Source organism: Leopardus geoffroyi, chromosome D4, assembly GCF_018350155.1.
Source record: "Leopardus geoffroyi isolate Oge1 chromosome D4, O.geoffroyi_Oge1_pat1.0, whole genome shotgun sequence".
Taxonomy (NCBI): Eukaryota; Metazoa; Chordata; class Mammalia; order Carnivora; family Felidae; genus Leopardus; species Leopardus geoffroyi.
The window spans coordinates 82,359,069-82,376,167 of NC_059342.1; the positions used below are offsets into that span (position 1 = coordinate 82,359,069).

Sequence of the window (17,099 nt, forward strand, 5' to 3'; positions counted from 1 at the left end):
TTCAAATCTTTCTTCACTGTTTCTTATTCCATATTTTTTCTTATCTATTCTTTCATATATTTAATCTTCCATATAACTCTTAAAATCATTTTCTCCAGTCTTACCACCAGTGCCTCCCTGTAAGGTTATATAAGGATTCTAATTTGAATTTTATTTATTTTACATATTAATTTAGACTATAAGTTACATTGTTATAGTGTCTTTATATCTAAGAGATGGTATGTCTTACCACTCGTTTAGGTCTTATTTTATGTCTGTTAAAGGCTTTAGAGTTGCCTTCATATATATGTCTTGTGCCTTTTTTGTTAAATTTATTCCTAAGAATTATCCTAGAGCATTCTTGCTGTTGCAAATGGAGTATTTTTTTTTCCTTCTGATTTCTATTTCAAGGACCTAATTGCTACAATAGAGAATAGACCTTGGTTTTTTTTAATTCTCTATCCATCTGCCTCTTGATATTTTTATTAGTTCCCCTAATTGGATTCTAGCATCTTTTGAGATTTTCAGGTATGCAGTAATATCAGCAGCAAAAACAGTTGCTTTTTTTCACTGTTCATGCAGACTGTTTGGTTTTCTTTGTATGTTAGAAACATCAAGACAGTGTTAAATGATGATGATGATGATAACTAGCATCCTTATCTAGTTCCTGATTTTACTTAAGGTGGTTTTAGTTTTTTTTTTTTATTTTTTGGAAAGCATACTGTTCATTTCTTTGGTAAGTCTTAATTTTTATTTTTTTCACTTAAATTTTTTTTGTTTATTTTTAAGAGAGAGAGTGCAAGCAGGGGAGGAGTAGAGAGAGGGGGAGACACAGAATTTGAAGCAGGCTCCAGGCTCTGAGTTATTAGCATAGAGCTCGACACAGGGCTCAAACTCACACGAACCATGAGATCATGACCTGAGCTAAAGTTGGACGTTTAACTAACTGAGCCACCCAGGTGCCCCTATTTTTTATTTTAAAAAGTTTTTTAATGTTTATTTTTTGAGAGAAAGTGAGGAGGGGAGGGGCAGAGAGAGGAGGAGACAAAAGAATCTGAAGTAGGCACCATGCTGTCAGCGCAAAGCCCAACACCGGGCTCAAACCCATGAACTGTGAAACGATGAACTGAGCCCAAGTTGGATGCTCAACTGACTGAGCTACCCAGGCGCTCCTGTAGGTTTTATTGTATTTAAGTGATTTTCTTCCATCTCTGGCTTTGAGATTTTATTAGGAATGTCTACTAAATTTTATTAAGAAGTGTTTTTTTTTTCTTTTTTAGCATTTAATGTGATTTTTACAGATTTGTAGTGGAATAGATATATAATCTATCAACATTATGATAGACTTCTTGATACTGAACTATCCTTGGCTTCATGGAATAAATTTCTGCAGACCAAATACTCTTAGATTCTTTGTTTTCTATTCGTTCTGGCCTTTGACCAAAGGCTCCTCAATCTTGATCTCTAGATAGAACTTGTCAGACACATTGGGGAGGAACCTAAATAGGTAATCCATAGGGACTCCCATGGCGCTTTTTTGTAAATCCTCAAGTTGTAAGACTGAGCTGTTTGGGTCTGGTGAATCAAACTGCAGTTGACAATGGAGGGAAAAGGAGACACTTTCTGGTCTCCAACTTCCAGAATCCACTTCTGGCCCTTCTTTCTTTTGATTATTTTTAACCTTTTATGCTATTGACTCTCTGTTTATTTAGTTAGTTTGCTTAGTAGCAGAAATTTATGTCAAAATTGCTTCCTTATGTTTCTCATTCCTTTTATAACCACTCAGCCTTGTGTTTTCTGAAACCTGTTTGCTTTATTTTCTCTAGTGGTTTTATTGATAAACTTTTGTTATAAGAATCTTTTGCTATGAATTTCAAGTTTGTATCCAAAATCTAAATTAATAAAAAGTCCATGTAACCATTCTTTACATTTTTAATTGTTTGTCCAAGGGAGGTCCTAGAGGCCCAGCCACATTTTACCAGTCTGGAAATTTAATTTAAATGTCTAATTAAAATTCCATTATTATGCAGATTGCTTTGGTTTTAATTGAAAATATCTTTGGTAGACTTGGCAGTAGTGAAAGATTCAATAATATATAGCCTTAGAACCTAGAATGAAAAGGAAGTCAATTTAGCAAAAAGAGCACTGGCCTTGGAGTTAGGAAGCCTGAGTACTATTCCAGCTCTGCCACTAGCTTATATGAACTCAGATGAGTTCTTGACTTGTGACCATTCACTTCCTCTTCTCTTAAATAAGTTTGCTACAGTAAATGGTTGATTTTCCCTTTAGCTTGAACATGCTGGAAAATTAGATATATAGCATGTTTGAATCCTGCCTCCCAAAATAGCCCATGATTCTGTTTCACAGCCGAGTACTCCTGCTGTCTGCTTCTATAGGCAAATAGGTTTTGAGTAGACTTTTAAAACTATATTGTGTGCTCCCACATAGCAGTTGCTGTAGTAGGTCTGCTATAGACTGAATATATCCCCCTAAATTTCATGTGTTGAACTCATAACCCCTACAATGTAATGGTATTTGGAGGTGGGCCTTTGGGAGATAACTAGGTCAAAAGAGAGCAGCTCTCATGAATGAGATTAGTATCTTTATCAAAATGACCCCAGTTAGCTCCCTTGCCCCTTTTGCCTTATAAGGACATAGTGAAGATGACCGTGGATCCTGATGGGATGCCAAATCTTCCAACACCTTGATTTTGAACTTCCTAGTCTCCAGAACTGTGCAAAATTTCTGTTGTTTATAAGTTATTCAGTCTGGTATTTTTGCTATAGCAACCTGAATGGACTAAGATACATTTTCTTCAAATTGGTATTTATGAAAATAATTTCAGGTCTCTATATCCTATCTCTGTAATATCATGTCTCCTGTAGTGAGTTTCTGTAAGTCATATCTGCCCAGGGAGTTCTAAAGGTTTCCTGAATTATAAGACTGGAAACATAATAGGCTTGATCATATTAAAATACCTGATTTTTTGATAATTTTTGATCTACATATAGGCAATTTCATATGCGTCGACCTAATAAATAGGTGAATTAAACTGTTACCATACTAGGGCTTTACTTGAAAGATCTTCATTCAGAATTGCCTGTTGTCTTATTAGGCATTTGTTGTTTAGTCAGCCATAAATACCTTTGAAAGCCTGCTTGATGTCAGCCTTGTGCTAGGCTTCATGGATATGCCAAGAATAAAGTATACCTGCTCCCTGTTTGGGAAAGACTATGTTTTAATGAGGGAAACAAACAATTAACTAACCAATTACAGTAAAGTTGTATGAGAGTTACAGAAGAGAAAATACATATTGTTGTGTGGCACATGACAAGGACTTCTCATCTAAGGATTCGAAAAGGTCTCTTGTTCAGAAATTACCAAAGAAGGGGATTGTTGGGCTGGGATAGGGTGCTTCGTGGCATGTGTGATGTTAAAAATCAGTGGGAGGGGCGCCTGGGTGGCACAGTCGATTAGGCGTCCGACTTCAGCCAGGTCACGATCTCGCGGTCCGTGAGTTCGAGCCCCGCGTCGGGCTCTGGGCTGATGGCTCAGAGCCTGGAGCCTGTTTCCGATTCTGTGTCTCCCTCTCTCTCTGCCCCTCCCCCGTTCATGCTCTGTCTCTCTCTGTCCCAAAAAAAATAAATAAACGTTGAAAAAAAAAATTAAAAAAAAAAAAATCAGTGGGAAAGCATGTGCCCAGGGGTGTGAGAGAGCTTGGCAATTTCATAGAGTGTGAAAGGAAATAAGGCCAGAAAACATAGGTAGGGGCCAGATCTTCGAAAGCTTAAATAAGTCATATTTGAGATTTCTGGCAGTAGAAAGTCATTGAAGCATTTTAAGCAGACAAATCATACTCACATTTAGAAGGCAGTATGCAAAGTGGATTGGAGTATATGTCTGAAGCCAGATTGTCTTGATTCAAATCCCAGTTATACTATATTTAAGCCATTGACATTGGGCAGTTTAACATTAGACTTGTGTTTCCTTATCTGTAAAATGAGAGGATAATTGTACCTTATTTGTAGAGTTGTTAGAATGAACTTAGACAAAACATTAGGTACAATTTATAACCCATAGTAAGTATAAATTATTGCTTAGTTACTGCTGTTATTTGTGTTACTGTTATAGAATGGTCATTCCAGTTACTTGAATTAGAATGGAGTAAGACTAATTGAAGCAAAATCTGTTAGTGAGTTAGGCAAGAGATGATCGTGACTTGGATCAGAGCAGTGGCAGAAGGGATAAAGAAAGATATTATTTGAGAAGTTTCAGAGATAATAGAATCTTTGGAACTTAGTGATTGACTGAATATAAGAGATGAGAGGAGTAAAAGAAGAGTCAAAGGCCCTCAAATTTGTTCTGGAATGACATTGGTACATACATACCCACATTAGCTGCACTAAAATAATATGTTAATTAAATAAATCCACATTTAAACCTCATTTTTACCTAATAATAAGTAATGCCCAGAAGTGAATCTTACAGATTAGGGGAACTGAGATTGATCCTTTCTCATCTGTAATCATTAAGCCACTGAATAGGTTGAGAGAAGTATAAATATAATTCGGACAGTTTTTGTTTCATCTTTCTATTTCTTTTTTAGTTCTCTTTGTTGTTTTAATTATTTAGTATTAGGTTGATCCATACAGAAGTTACCAGTTTTACAGATCGGAAAATCTTTAACCAGAAATGAAATGGTTAAATGTTGGCCATCTTTACATGGTTCATCCAGTTATATTCTCATTCTGTAGGATTTTTTTTTTTTTTTTTTTTTTTTTTTTGAGGCAGAGAGAGACAAGCCAGGGAGAGGGGCAAAAAGAGAGAGAGAGAGGATCTTAAGCAGGCTCCACACTCAACACAAAGCCTTATGCAGGGCTCAATCCCATGACCCTGGGATCATGACCTGAGCCAAAATCAAGAGTCAGATGCTCAACCAACTGAGCCACCCAGGTGCCCCTAATCGGGGCTCCAAGGGTCCATTTTGAGTTGAATTGACCATTAAAGACTGGAAGAAAATTGATGTGATGGCATAAGGACAGGTGGAACTGAACCCCATGAAGTAGGTGACTTAAACTTGGCATCATCCATTCAATGTGGCTCTGGGAGGACATCTTGTGGCCAGAGTTTTTGTTAACTTTACCAAAACGGACATGTTATATATTATTTTGGCTGTTTTTTGAAAACCTAATTATAAAACTAGTGCAATTGGCCCTTTACCAATGTGTGAGTTAGAGGGCATGAGCCACCACACATTTGAAAAACCATAACTTTGGACTTCCCCAAAACTTAACTACTAATAGCCTACTGTGGACTGGAGGCCTTACCAATAGCATAAACAGTTGATTAGCACATGTTTTATATGTGTATTAAATACTGCATTCTTATAATAAAGTAAGCTAGAGAAAAGGAAATGTTATTTAAATCATAAGGAAGTGAAAATACGTTTATAGTACTATCCCGTATTTATTGAAAAAAATCCACTTATAAGTGGATCCATGCAGTTTAAACCCATGTTGTTCAAGGGTCAACTCTACAAAGAAATTAGGAAATCCAGAAAATACAGAAAAACGTAAAGAAAATTAAAAATCATTTTTAATCCCACCTACCATCCACTGAAAAGTAGAGTTGATTTCCAGTGTTTCCTTCCAATCATTCATATATATATATACACACACACACACATACACACACACACACTATATATATATATATATATATATATATATATATATACACACACATACACACACATACATACACACACACAAAGAAATGCTATTTTTTTTAAAAATTGTATCTATATCTATACACATATAAGAGACTGCATTATTTTAAAAAAGAAATGTATAACGGATGGAGCTAGTATTATGATGAACGAAATAAGAGAACCGTATGATTTCACTCATATGTGGAATTTAAGAAACAAAATAAACAAGCAAACCAAGAAACAGGCCTCTTAGCTATAAACAACTAAGTGATGATTACCAGAGGGGAGGTAGGTGGGGCATGGGGTAAATAGGTGATAAACACCAGATGTTGTATGGAAATGTTGAATCACAGTATTGTACACCTGAAACTACTATTACACTGTAAATTAACTGGAATTTAAATTAAAACTTAAAAAGGAAATATATATATAGATTTTTTTTTGAAGACATAGACTTATTGTCACCTTATGTCATTAACTTCGTGTCTTTTGAAGAAAGTGTTTTTCTGTGATCTGAAACAAAACATTTAACTCTTGATTGATTTGATAAAGTGCGGCTCTCAGGCTTTTTTTTTTTTTTTTTTTTTGAGTTTCCTATATGAATATTTTGATTATAGCCCCAAGAGAAATTTTACTAAAACAGAAATGAAGTTGGAAGAACTATTATTATGCTAGTGATAGTAATGTAATAGCTTGTATTTTTTATTACATTTTTAATTCTTTAAAGTAATCAGCCAACACAGTGTCTTTTTTATCACCATAATTGTCTAGTTTTATACATGAGACACCTGAGATGAAGAGAGAATAAGTTACATGACAGAATTCACAAGTAGTTAGAAAAGTTTATACTACTGACTTTGAATGCTTTTTTTATTTATTGAAATATAACTCAGAAATCTTTCCTTTTTTCATTCAATATTAAGCACTCAAACAATGAGACTTCAAAAATAAAGTCTGTGGTAAATGTATAGAATAGTGAATAACCTGGTTTGTCTGGAAGGCAAGGTATTGGGGAGGGGGGTGGAATAGTGAGATCATTGGAAAGGCAATAGGGAGCCATTGACTCTTCTTAAACTTTGGATACCATAATAAAGCAAATGCTATTGGATATTTAGGCAGAAATGAATAGATCAGAAAAATGAACAAGACTAGAAGCCCAGACAATATTTAATGATGGCCTAAAGTATTAAAAACTGAATTAAGAGCCACCATAGAAATAGATTCCCGGGAATCTGGTGAGGGGGAGAGAGTGGTCAAAATGATTCCTAGGTTTCATAACTGAGTGCCTGGGAAAAAAGAATGTTGGGGGAAAAAAAATAGGGTGATTTGTTGAGGAAAATGATTTTAATTTTGGACATGCTGTGGTTGAAGTCTACAGGATGTCCAGGTGGAAGATGTATATATAGAGTAGCAGGCAAATTAGAAATGGAAAAGAATGCTCAGGCGTGAAGTCAGGACTGGAAACATATAGGCAGAGAAATCATTAGTGTAGAGGGAATAATTGATGCCATATCACCATTCTGTCTTTTCAGATACTTTCACTGCCTTGCATATATATAGTCTTAATGCATTTGAGGAATGTGTGACAACAAAGTATCCAAGTGACTGTTGTGGGCCTCAGACCTGGGCATTCACAATAAGAGAAGCCTTTTAGGTATCAGAGGACCCCATCCTCAAGCAGTACAACATGGTTGGCGGAAAAGCACAGACTACTTAGGAAGGATATTTTAATTGAGAAGAAAAAAAGTAAAGTTATATACTCTCTATATGCTAAGTATTAATAAGCCCTTTATATGTATGCACTGTCGCCTTTATTTTGCACCAACTCTGTAAAGTAGGAAGTACTTTATTTTTATAAATGATGAAACTTGAGTGTAAAAGAGGCTAAGTAATATAAGAGCAAGGATTTGAATCAGATGGGTGTTCAGTGCCGTAGGGTTTTTTTTATATGCCACACTTTGCTATGTTCTCCAGTAAGACCTGTCAAATATATCTCTCAAGCTTATGTGCAATACGTTCTTCAGTTTCTTGCCTTCATGTAATAAGCACAGTGCTTTTGATCTTAAAATATAATTAATTCAGTTCTGATCATGGGTGGCTGTTTGCTTTCAATGAGAAAGCACATATGTAAAGCAAGAGTTAAAATTGGATCAGATAATGTGTATCTCTGTCCAGGTGTGCCGACTTTATTGAATACTTAGAAATGCCAACATTAGTTTATTTTCTTTTACTCTATTGGGTATGTGAAACTTTATTTAGAAGAATAAATTGAGAGTCCAAAGACACCTGGAGGAAAAAATACTAAAAAACACATTTCTAATTAGCTGAAAATTGTCACTACCAGAAGAGCCACAATGTAACTCCAACTTGCATTGTTTTAAGTAAGCACAAACAAGATTTGTACTAATTTGTACTGTGCATTTTACAGTTTTAAAGCCTGAGTGGAAATGGGTATATTTACTTGTCCATCATTTGTTTGTATATTTGTGTACCTGCTTCTCAGTAAACTAGAAGCAAGAAATGGTATCTCAAAACTGTAGAGGAGTATTGAATACAGAAACAACATGATTGTGTGCTGTTTCCTCAGTATTCAAAATGAGTGAAGTTTTCTTTATTTTTTCTCTTGAAAAACTGATTGTTTGCTTTGTTATTTTTGTCATCTGTCTTAAAATTGGCCAGTATCCAGTGAATTGTGAGAGAAAATGCTAAATATTTAGCCTTCTAGCTAGAACTTCTTGTGCTGCTAAATTATGATTTCTCAGTTGCCCCGCACTGTTAGCACACTTTCATTCTTTAACATTGCTCTTTGTTCCTGAGGAAAATGCTATAAGAAAATAGGAATTTCCTCTCACCATTACGCCTCTGGCAGTGTGTTTCCATCTAATTCCTGGCTGGCACTCTGTCCAGGTTACAACCCCTTCTCATTACTAGCAGAGTCTAAATTCTGCTCATCTACTAAGAGGGGGATTCCAGACAGACGAGGAAACAGCTTTCGAACACTGCACTGCAGGCGTATTAAGTTATTCCCCCAATGTGCAGTCGGGAAATCAGGGACCACTTCTCTGGCGATGAATTCTAATGAGCTGCTAAAGATGCCGAAGGGTGTGTGCACACAGGCGTTTTCTTTCCCCTCCCCCCTTCTTCCTTTTCCCAAGCCCCCTCTTCTCCCCGTTTCCCCTCCTCCTCCTCCTTTATCCCCTCCCTCTGTGTCTCAGTTCTGCAGTAAACGGGGCTGAGGCACATTCCTGCACTGCAAGGCTTTCTCTTAAGGATGTTTTGTGGCTTTTGTTTGGATTGCAGCATGCAGAATTACAGGTAACACTTTGAAATTGAGCTAGACAGATAAATTCTGTTGAAATGTTTTCGAAGAGGTGAAATAATTACATTGGAATCAGTGAAGAAAATGAGCTAATTCTATTAGTGGTAGTTATAGTAAGATATTTTCAGAAATGCCATAAGCAGATTCTTTTTCTCCCCCGAAAGGCTCAAATGAGAGGAAATGGGATTAGATTGATCTGGCTTGTGATTGATTTTGTTTTATGTTGATCATGAAACTTGTTGTTGTTTCTCTTCCTCTGTAAAGTAAGGACCAGTTATGTGGGGTGCTGCTGAGAGTAGCCATGAATAGTTGTACCGGGTGGGGTGGGATGGAGTGGGAGGGTTGATACTAGCCTGAGCTAGCCAGGTTCTTTGATTAGGGCATTGGATGCAAAATGTAAAATGCTCTCTCCTTTTCTTCTATCAGCTGTTCAGAGGAGACTCATTACAACTCTTGCTGAAGCTCCTAATCTTCCTCCCTTCTCTTCTGCCCCTAACCCCTACCCTCATTGGCCTGAAGACAATGTACCCAGAGTTTGCCTTACTCCCCTGGCGCTATGTGTATGGTAAACCTGGTACTATGGCCACATCTGGGACTGGCCAGACAACTGCTGCTGGTTCTCCCTATTCCAAGAAGGATTTAAAGGGGAATTACACTGCAGGCAATGCACCAGAGCAGCATCAGGAGCTTGGGGACTAAGGCTCCTCTGGCATTATTACAGACACACAGAGCTGACCGCAATGACAGCAGCTGCTCCTTTGAACTGTTGGCAGCAGCCAAGCGGCAGCATGAAGTGAGAGATCACTCCTGAGCTCAAGATGAACTCTACCTTGGATGGTAATCAGAGCAGCCGCCCTTTTTGCCTCTTGACATTTGGCTATTTGGAAACTGTCAATTTTTGCCTTTTGGAAGTATTGATTATTGTCTTTCTCACCGTATTGATTATTTCTGGCAACATCATTGTGATTTTTGTATTTCACTGTGCACCTTTGTTGAACCACCATACTACAAGTTATTTTATTCAGACTATGGCATATGCTGACCTCTTGGTTGGGATAAGCTGCTTGGTCCCTTCTTTATCACTCCTCCACTACCCACTCCCAGTAGAGGAGTCTTTGACTTGCCAGGTATTTGGTTTTGTAGTATCAGTTCTGAAGAGTGTCTCCATGGCCTCTCTGGCCTGTATCAGCATCGATAGATATATTGCCATCACTAAACCTTTAACTTATAATACTCTGGTTACACCTTGGAGACTACGCCTGTGTATTTTCCTGATTTGGCTATATTCCACCCTGGTCTTCCTGCCTTCCTTTTTCCACTGGGGCAAACCTGGATATCATGGAGATGTGTTTCAGTGGTGTGCAGAGTCCTGGCACACCGACCCCTACTTCACCCTGTTCATCGTGATGATGTTATATGCCCCGGCAGCCCTCATTGTGTGCTTCACCTATTTCAACATCTTCCGCATCTGCCAACAGCACACAAAGGAAATCAGCGAAAGGCAAGCCCGCTTCAGCAACCAGAGTGGGGAGACTGGGGAGGTGCAGAGCTGTTCCGATAAGCGCTATGCCATGGTCCTGTTCCGAATTACTAGTGTATTTTACATCCTCTGGTTGCCATACATCATCTACTTCTTATTGGAGAGCTCCACTGGCCACAGCAACCGCTTCGCATCCTTCTTGACCACCTGGCTTGCTATTAGTAACAGTTTCTGTAACTGTGTCATTTATAGTCTCTCCAACAGTGTCTTCCAAAGGGGACTAAAGCGCCTCTCAGGGGCCATGTGTACTTCTTGTGCAAGTCAGACCATAGCTAAGGACCCTTACACAGTTAGGAGCAAAGACCCCCTTAACGGATGCCATATCTGAAGTGACTCAGATATTGGATCACTCTGTGTGTGTGTGTGTGTGTGTGTGTGTGTGTGTTTCCTTTTTGTCTCTTTGTATCCCTAGCTTACTGGGAGATCTGGGACAAAATAATTCAACTCTAAGCAGTAGCAAACAAATGATACATTGAACATACCTTCTAAGTTTGCAGAAATTATTTTCTAAAAAGTGCTTTGAATCGGAGAATCAGGATCATGAAGATAAATTGCTCTTGGTTCCAGTTTTTGTAATGTCATGGAAATGATGACATTTTGAAGATTTAAAATAAATAAAACCATATCTAACACCTCTCTTCAGCTGGCATGACTGAACCTGGGTGTGAAAAGCGTCAGCATTTTTAAAAAGTCATTTTCCTGTCGCTTTTCTAGGCTCTTTCTGTTTGGGCTTCATGTGCAATTGAATTCTTTGAAGGGGAATATTAAAAAATAGTGATGAATTAACAGGATTTAAATTTTGCTTTATATATGCCAAAGTAGAACTACACTGCAGATTTCAGCACTGTCATTTAGAAAGCCAAATGTTTTATGTTTTAGGTCTTCTCTTGAGAGAATTCTCAATACATATTGTTGAATAACATGAACACCTAAGCGTTAATTTTAGAATTTTGCAGTGCACCGTGAGTGAAGCAAAAAGGCAGTCAATTCATACAATTTAGGAAAAATTGAGCTACTTTCTGTGGCATGCTTCATGGGGATCTAAAGAAATGTGTGCATGGAAAGTGATTGCGCTGTAGTGTTTTTGCCCATGCCTTTGTGTGTGTGTGTATTGAAAACGTTTGAATTTAGATTTCTCTTTACAGCAAAGTGTATTTTAATAAGCTGAAAAACAAATGATAGGTTAATGGCTGCCATTTTTATAATGGTGAAAATATATAGAAATGAATCTTTAGTCTTCTTCTTTTTTTTTAATCCACAAACTTTGAAATGTCAGAATATCTGGGAGAAAAAGATGTCCTAATAAGCAACTGAGTCAGAAAATATACTGTATATTTAACTAGTTCCTTTTTTAAATAGAAGGGGATTGAGATGTTCTCTTTGTGGTTAAATGGAATCAACAAAGTAGCATCTAATCTTTTTAAAAGCATTTTTTTGGTGTTAAGAAATGCACATTTGAATGCGAGAAGGAGAAATTCGGATTAAGTCTCTTTTAGTGCTCTTCTCTTTCTGGACAAAAAAATCCTTTGATGTAACAGTTCTTTACTTAGTCTTTTTTTTTTTTTTTTTTTTTGAAAGCCAAAGTACTAGCAAAATTTATAGGATTTTTATTATTTATTCTGTAGAATTATTGAAAGTGCTGTGTATTTGTATGTACTGGTGATGTTTTGTTCTTCAAGTGATTATCTTTAGAACAAGAAGTTTATTTTTCTAAAAGGAGAGAAGGATTTCCCAGCAGCTCCAGGCATGAGAGTATTTCCTCTGCTTTTCTACTGGTTTTAATGTTTTGGAAGTCTTCAGGGGGCTTATGTGATCTCTGCCTTTGGCTAGATGTTATAATCTGAATACAACAATGGTATTCAGTGAGATGGAAGAAACCCAAGGGAAATGGGTAAAGTGGAGTTTTGAATCCAACAAAGGATGCAGATATTTATAAAACAGGCAAATAGGCTTTGGTTTTCTGTCATGATATTAGAAAACCTACTACCCCTTTTAATATAAAGGGCAGCATTCTTAACGATTTTAGGTCTTAGATTTTAACTTCAAATGTGTGCTGTACTTTAAACTTTTTTATTTTAAGTGAATAAGTATTACATAAACATTTAAATTTCAGATTCTGAATTCTTCCCAAAAGCTTGCTTGCTCTTTATATTTAGTACTAAAAAACTTGATTCTAAGCTGTTTCAGTATTTAGAACTCATGTTGAAATTGCAAGTTATATTAGCAGTGGCTCTGTTAAATTGCCATTTGAATTGAAAAACCTTTTCTCTTGGATTTTGAGAAATGGTTATGCATATTTCTCCTTTATTTACGTGCCACAAATCTAAAGAAAAACAAAGTTTCCTTTTTCTTCATACATGTTGGAGAAAGTAACCTGTTCAGATTTGCAGTTTGCTTGTGAGTTTTAGTTTAGCAAAGATGAGAATCTTAAAGATTAATTTTTATAAAAAACTGATGTTAAATCGGTGGAGTTTTGCTTTTGGGGGATGCTGAGCCCTTTTAATTTTTTCCTGCAGTACCATTCCATCTTGTGAGAAAGAGAAAACTCTTTGAGAAAAATCTTATGGAAAGAGCCACTGGAAGTGGCTAATCAAGCTGATCTTTTTTTTTTTAATTTATTTTTTTTTTTAATTTACATCCGAATTAGTTAGCATATAGTGCAACAATGATTTCAGGCGTAGATTCCTTAGTGCCCCTTACCTGTTTAGCCCATCCCCCCCCCCACAACCCCTCCAGTAACCCTCAGTTTGTTCTCCATATTTATGAGTCTCTTCTGTTTTGTCCCCCTCTCAGTTTTTATATTATTTTTGCTTCCCTTCCCTTATGTTCATCTGTTTTGTCTCTTAAAATCCTCATATGAGTGAAGTCATATGGTATTTGTCTTTCTCTGAGTAATTTCGTCAAGCTGATCTTTTAATGATTCAAAAGACACCTCTTTTAATAAGAGCTTTTGTTAACAGATTTTTACATTTTTATCCTGGTACCAAATTTAGATGTTATTAGAAATACTTTTTTCACATAAGAATCTCTGTCAGCGTCTCAGTCTAAAACTAGAGACTCCATACACTAATTTTAAAGAAAAATCCCCGCATTCCCCCACTGGTAAACTTGCTTAATACCAGATGTCTTTCCAGTTTATCTTGTCTTCATTGGACTGTATAAAGTCTACGTTTTCTTCCAGTTACCAGTTCTTTTCTCACATTCATTGATTGTCTATACTGCCTTTTAATTTTTGTTTTCTTGTGTGTGTGCATGTTAGGGGGGAACGGGGTGAGCCTGGATGTCAGCAGTCAATCTTTAGTGGCTAGGGGCATTTTCTATGTGATATATTCGGACAGTTCATATTAAAGTAACCTTTTCATCTTGGCATACTTAGTGCAACATTTGATGACGTTTGGTTTAAATACCAATCTTGCTAGTTCAGAATGAAAAAAAAGTATATTTTTAGATTCAATTACCTTGGGCTTTGGCAAGACAGTGCATTTAACTATATATGGTATGTGACTGATATCAGAGGAAGCACAAGCTTTTGGTAATTGTGTTGAAATTATTTCATAGTAAATGTTCAGATAAGACAATACTAATTGTTACATTTGTAAATTAGTTATACGTTTTTATACAGTGATTTCAGAGAAGATGTTTTTTTTTTTCCTCTTAGAGCAGAAAAGCAGCTGCAAAAGGACAAGTGGTCTACTTTAATGAAAGAACTGTCTTACACCAGAAAGGATATTTGAATTTTTCATGGATCTGTTGACTCCCAAATTCCATTTTGTAAAGGGTTTTCCTTAAGCTTTATTGCTGGATGAATTTCTTTTTGAGCCTTTTCTAATGGCTTTTCCTTTTTACTTGAATAATGGTCTCAGTATTTTAAGGATTGGGAAAACTTGAATTTTTATACTATAAATGCATTGTCCACTCACTCTTTGAACTTGAAAATGAAGCAACAGGGTTACAAGTTCCCAGACAGTGGAGTGGTTTCTGGGAGAGTTTCCTCAGCCTTTCAGGTTTGATCGAAAAATCTGCACAGTGGCTTTGTAGGAAATGTTTTAACTTTGCTATGTGTTTTTGTATCATAGAAGACTTGTGAAATAAATTATTGGCAAACCAGAATTTTTTGTTATATGAGCACATTGTGGGAAGATTAAAGTGGGAGAAATGTGGCATTTATGATTTTTTTAAGTCTTCACAAATTGTTCTCTGTGTTGTTTTTGCATAATTTTTCTATTTCAGGTTGAAGGAAAACTATTTTATATTAAGTGTACATATTAATATATTTTACATGCCCTGGCATTATTCTAGACATTTCTTATAGCTGAAAATGAGTCATTTGGCTTTTCTTCAAAATTTGGGTGACAAGGACACCATGATATGATTAAATTGAACTTTGAATTGAGAAAAAATCCAGGTTTCTGTTACAAATTAACTAGTTTTGTAAGGGCAAGTCACTTCTCTAAGCACTTAATTTCTTCTATAAAAGGAGATAATAATCCCCTTATCCCTCATAGGGTTACTTTGGCAATTGAATTAGATAATGGATGTAAAAGTACTTTGTAATATGTAAAGTGCTTTGCAATAAAAATGAGTACTATTATTTGTATCTGCCATGGTTTCACATCTGAGGAAGTCACACATAATGGAATGGTGTCCCCCTACGTTAAGGTTTTAGAAGCTCAGTGCTGGGTGACTATTCCCATGCTAGTTAGCAATCCCAAATTTGAGAAGAGAGGCATGATAAATCCTCACCGTTCTAAAATGACAGTAGTGTTAAATTCATAAAACTGTTTTCATTTACTTCCTTTACTTGTCTGTAAAGTCTCTAAAGGCAGGGACAGTGTCTCTTCATATCTTCATCCCCAAAATTTAACATGGGAGCTGGCTCAGAGCAGAAGTTTTATAGTAAACTTTACAAAATTAATGAATGATTCTTTCTAATTATTAGTTCTAGTCATTATACAGCAGTAATGTTCAAAAGGAGGTCCAGAGCCCACAAGCACTTCTGTTTGCTCAAGGCTGTTCTAGACTGTAAATGACAAAAGGTAGCTTTTTAATACCAAGAGACTAGTGTCGGAATGTGCATGCGCTGTATGGCAGGTAACTTTACACCTGGAAACCTGGTAGCCTTGACCCAGGGAACTTCAGACACTGCTGTCAAACTGCCAGTTTCTCACAGCATGGATAAGAAACAGGTATTTGGATCACATCACCTTCTTGGCTCTGAATGCAGATAAGGTAGGCTGTAAAAATCTGTCACAAGGAAAGAGGAGGTATATAGACTATCTTGGTGAAAGAAGCTATTCTGTGGTTTTGCTTTGTCTCTCAGTCTTTACCAGTTTTTTAGTTTTGCCTTCCTTCCTTTTCTTAACATGCATTGGTCATGTATTCAGAGAGATGTGCTTCAGATGACACTGCTGGAGGTTGTGGAAAATTCTGTTTGCAATAACAGTGGGTTTAGGGAAAGCTTAAACAATCGGGAAGCCCTTATGCACCAAGCTCCACTCTATACCAGACATTGCAAATAGCTGGCCTCAGAGGGATATAAAGAAGGATCACCGGGGCGCCTGGGTGGCTCAGTTGGTTAAGCGTCCAACTTCTGCTCAGGTCATGATCTCGTGGTTCGTGATTTCGAGCCCCACATGGAGCTCTGTGCTGACAGCTCAGAGCCTGGAGCCTGCTTTGGATTCTGTGTCTCCCTCTTTCTCTGTAGCCCTCCCCCTCCACTTGCTCGCGCTCTCTCTCTCTCTCTCTCTCTCTCTCAAAAAAAGAAAAGAAAAAACGATCACATGATCCCTTTCTTGTAGAACTTTATAGTTTTTAGATATTTCATATGGAAAAATTCTGTGATTATTTGCCTTTCCAAAAACCTCACCAGAGTAACCTTATCTGGAGGAATTTACCAAGACTTTCTGGTGGGACGCTAGGTATACTGTGCTTCTGTTTTGGGGGTGAGTTCGCCTGATACCAGTGTATAAAAATCATCATGTCACTTTATTAGTTTAAAATAAATCCGTGGGGCGCCTGGGTGGCTCAGTCAGTTAAGTGTCTTACTTTGGCTCAGATCATGATCTCATAGTTTGTAGGTTTGAGCCCTGTGTCGGGCATTGTGCTGGATCCTGCTTCGGATTCTGTGTCTCCCTCTCTCTCTGCCCCTCCCCCTGCTCATGCTCTGTCTGTCTCTTTATCTCTTTCAAAAATAAACATTAAAAAAAATTTTTTTTAATAACATAAGAAATCTGTAGTGGCAGTAGGGACCAGTTGTTCCCCAATGGTAGATCTTCATGAGAGGCCAAACCATATTCAGTGTGTTGCTTGGTGGAGGTAGAATTTCAGAATGTGGTTTTGTAGTGTTAAAATTTATTGGTATCTGATTAAGCCCATCTCCACAATGAGAAAACCTGATCATTAGGATCATAATAAAAGTGGAAAGCATCTCTACTGGCCAACCCACCTTCCCATTGATGTTTAATTGATGTGTTATTTCTTAGGTTTAATTAACTTCTTTTGTACTTGTCAGTTAGTAAAATTGCTTGTAATTTGTAGTAGTCTTACAAGCC

The 17,099-nt window shown here is 36.9% G+C and overlaps 2 protein-coding genes across 6 annotated transcripts in view; both read left to right on the forward strand.

The window, feature by feature from the left end:
• Nucleotides 1–17,099, forward strand: part of RABGAP1 (RAB GTPase activating protein 1) — a 180,730-nt gene that overhangs the window by 94,730 nt on the left and 68,901 nt on the right. The window lies entirely within an intron of this gene.
• On the forward strand, nucleotides 9,703–15,145 carry GPR21 (G protein-coupled receptor 21). Its single transcript, XM_045469826.1, has one exon. It carries the CDS (start codon nucleotides 9,827–9,829, stop codon nucleotides 10,874–10,876), a length of 1,050 nt encoding a protein of 349 aa, XP_045325782.1. The 5' UTR covers nucleotides 9,703–9,826; the 3' UTR covers nucleotides 10,877–15,145.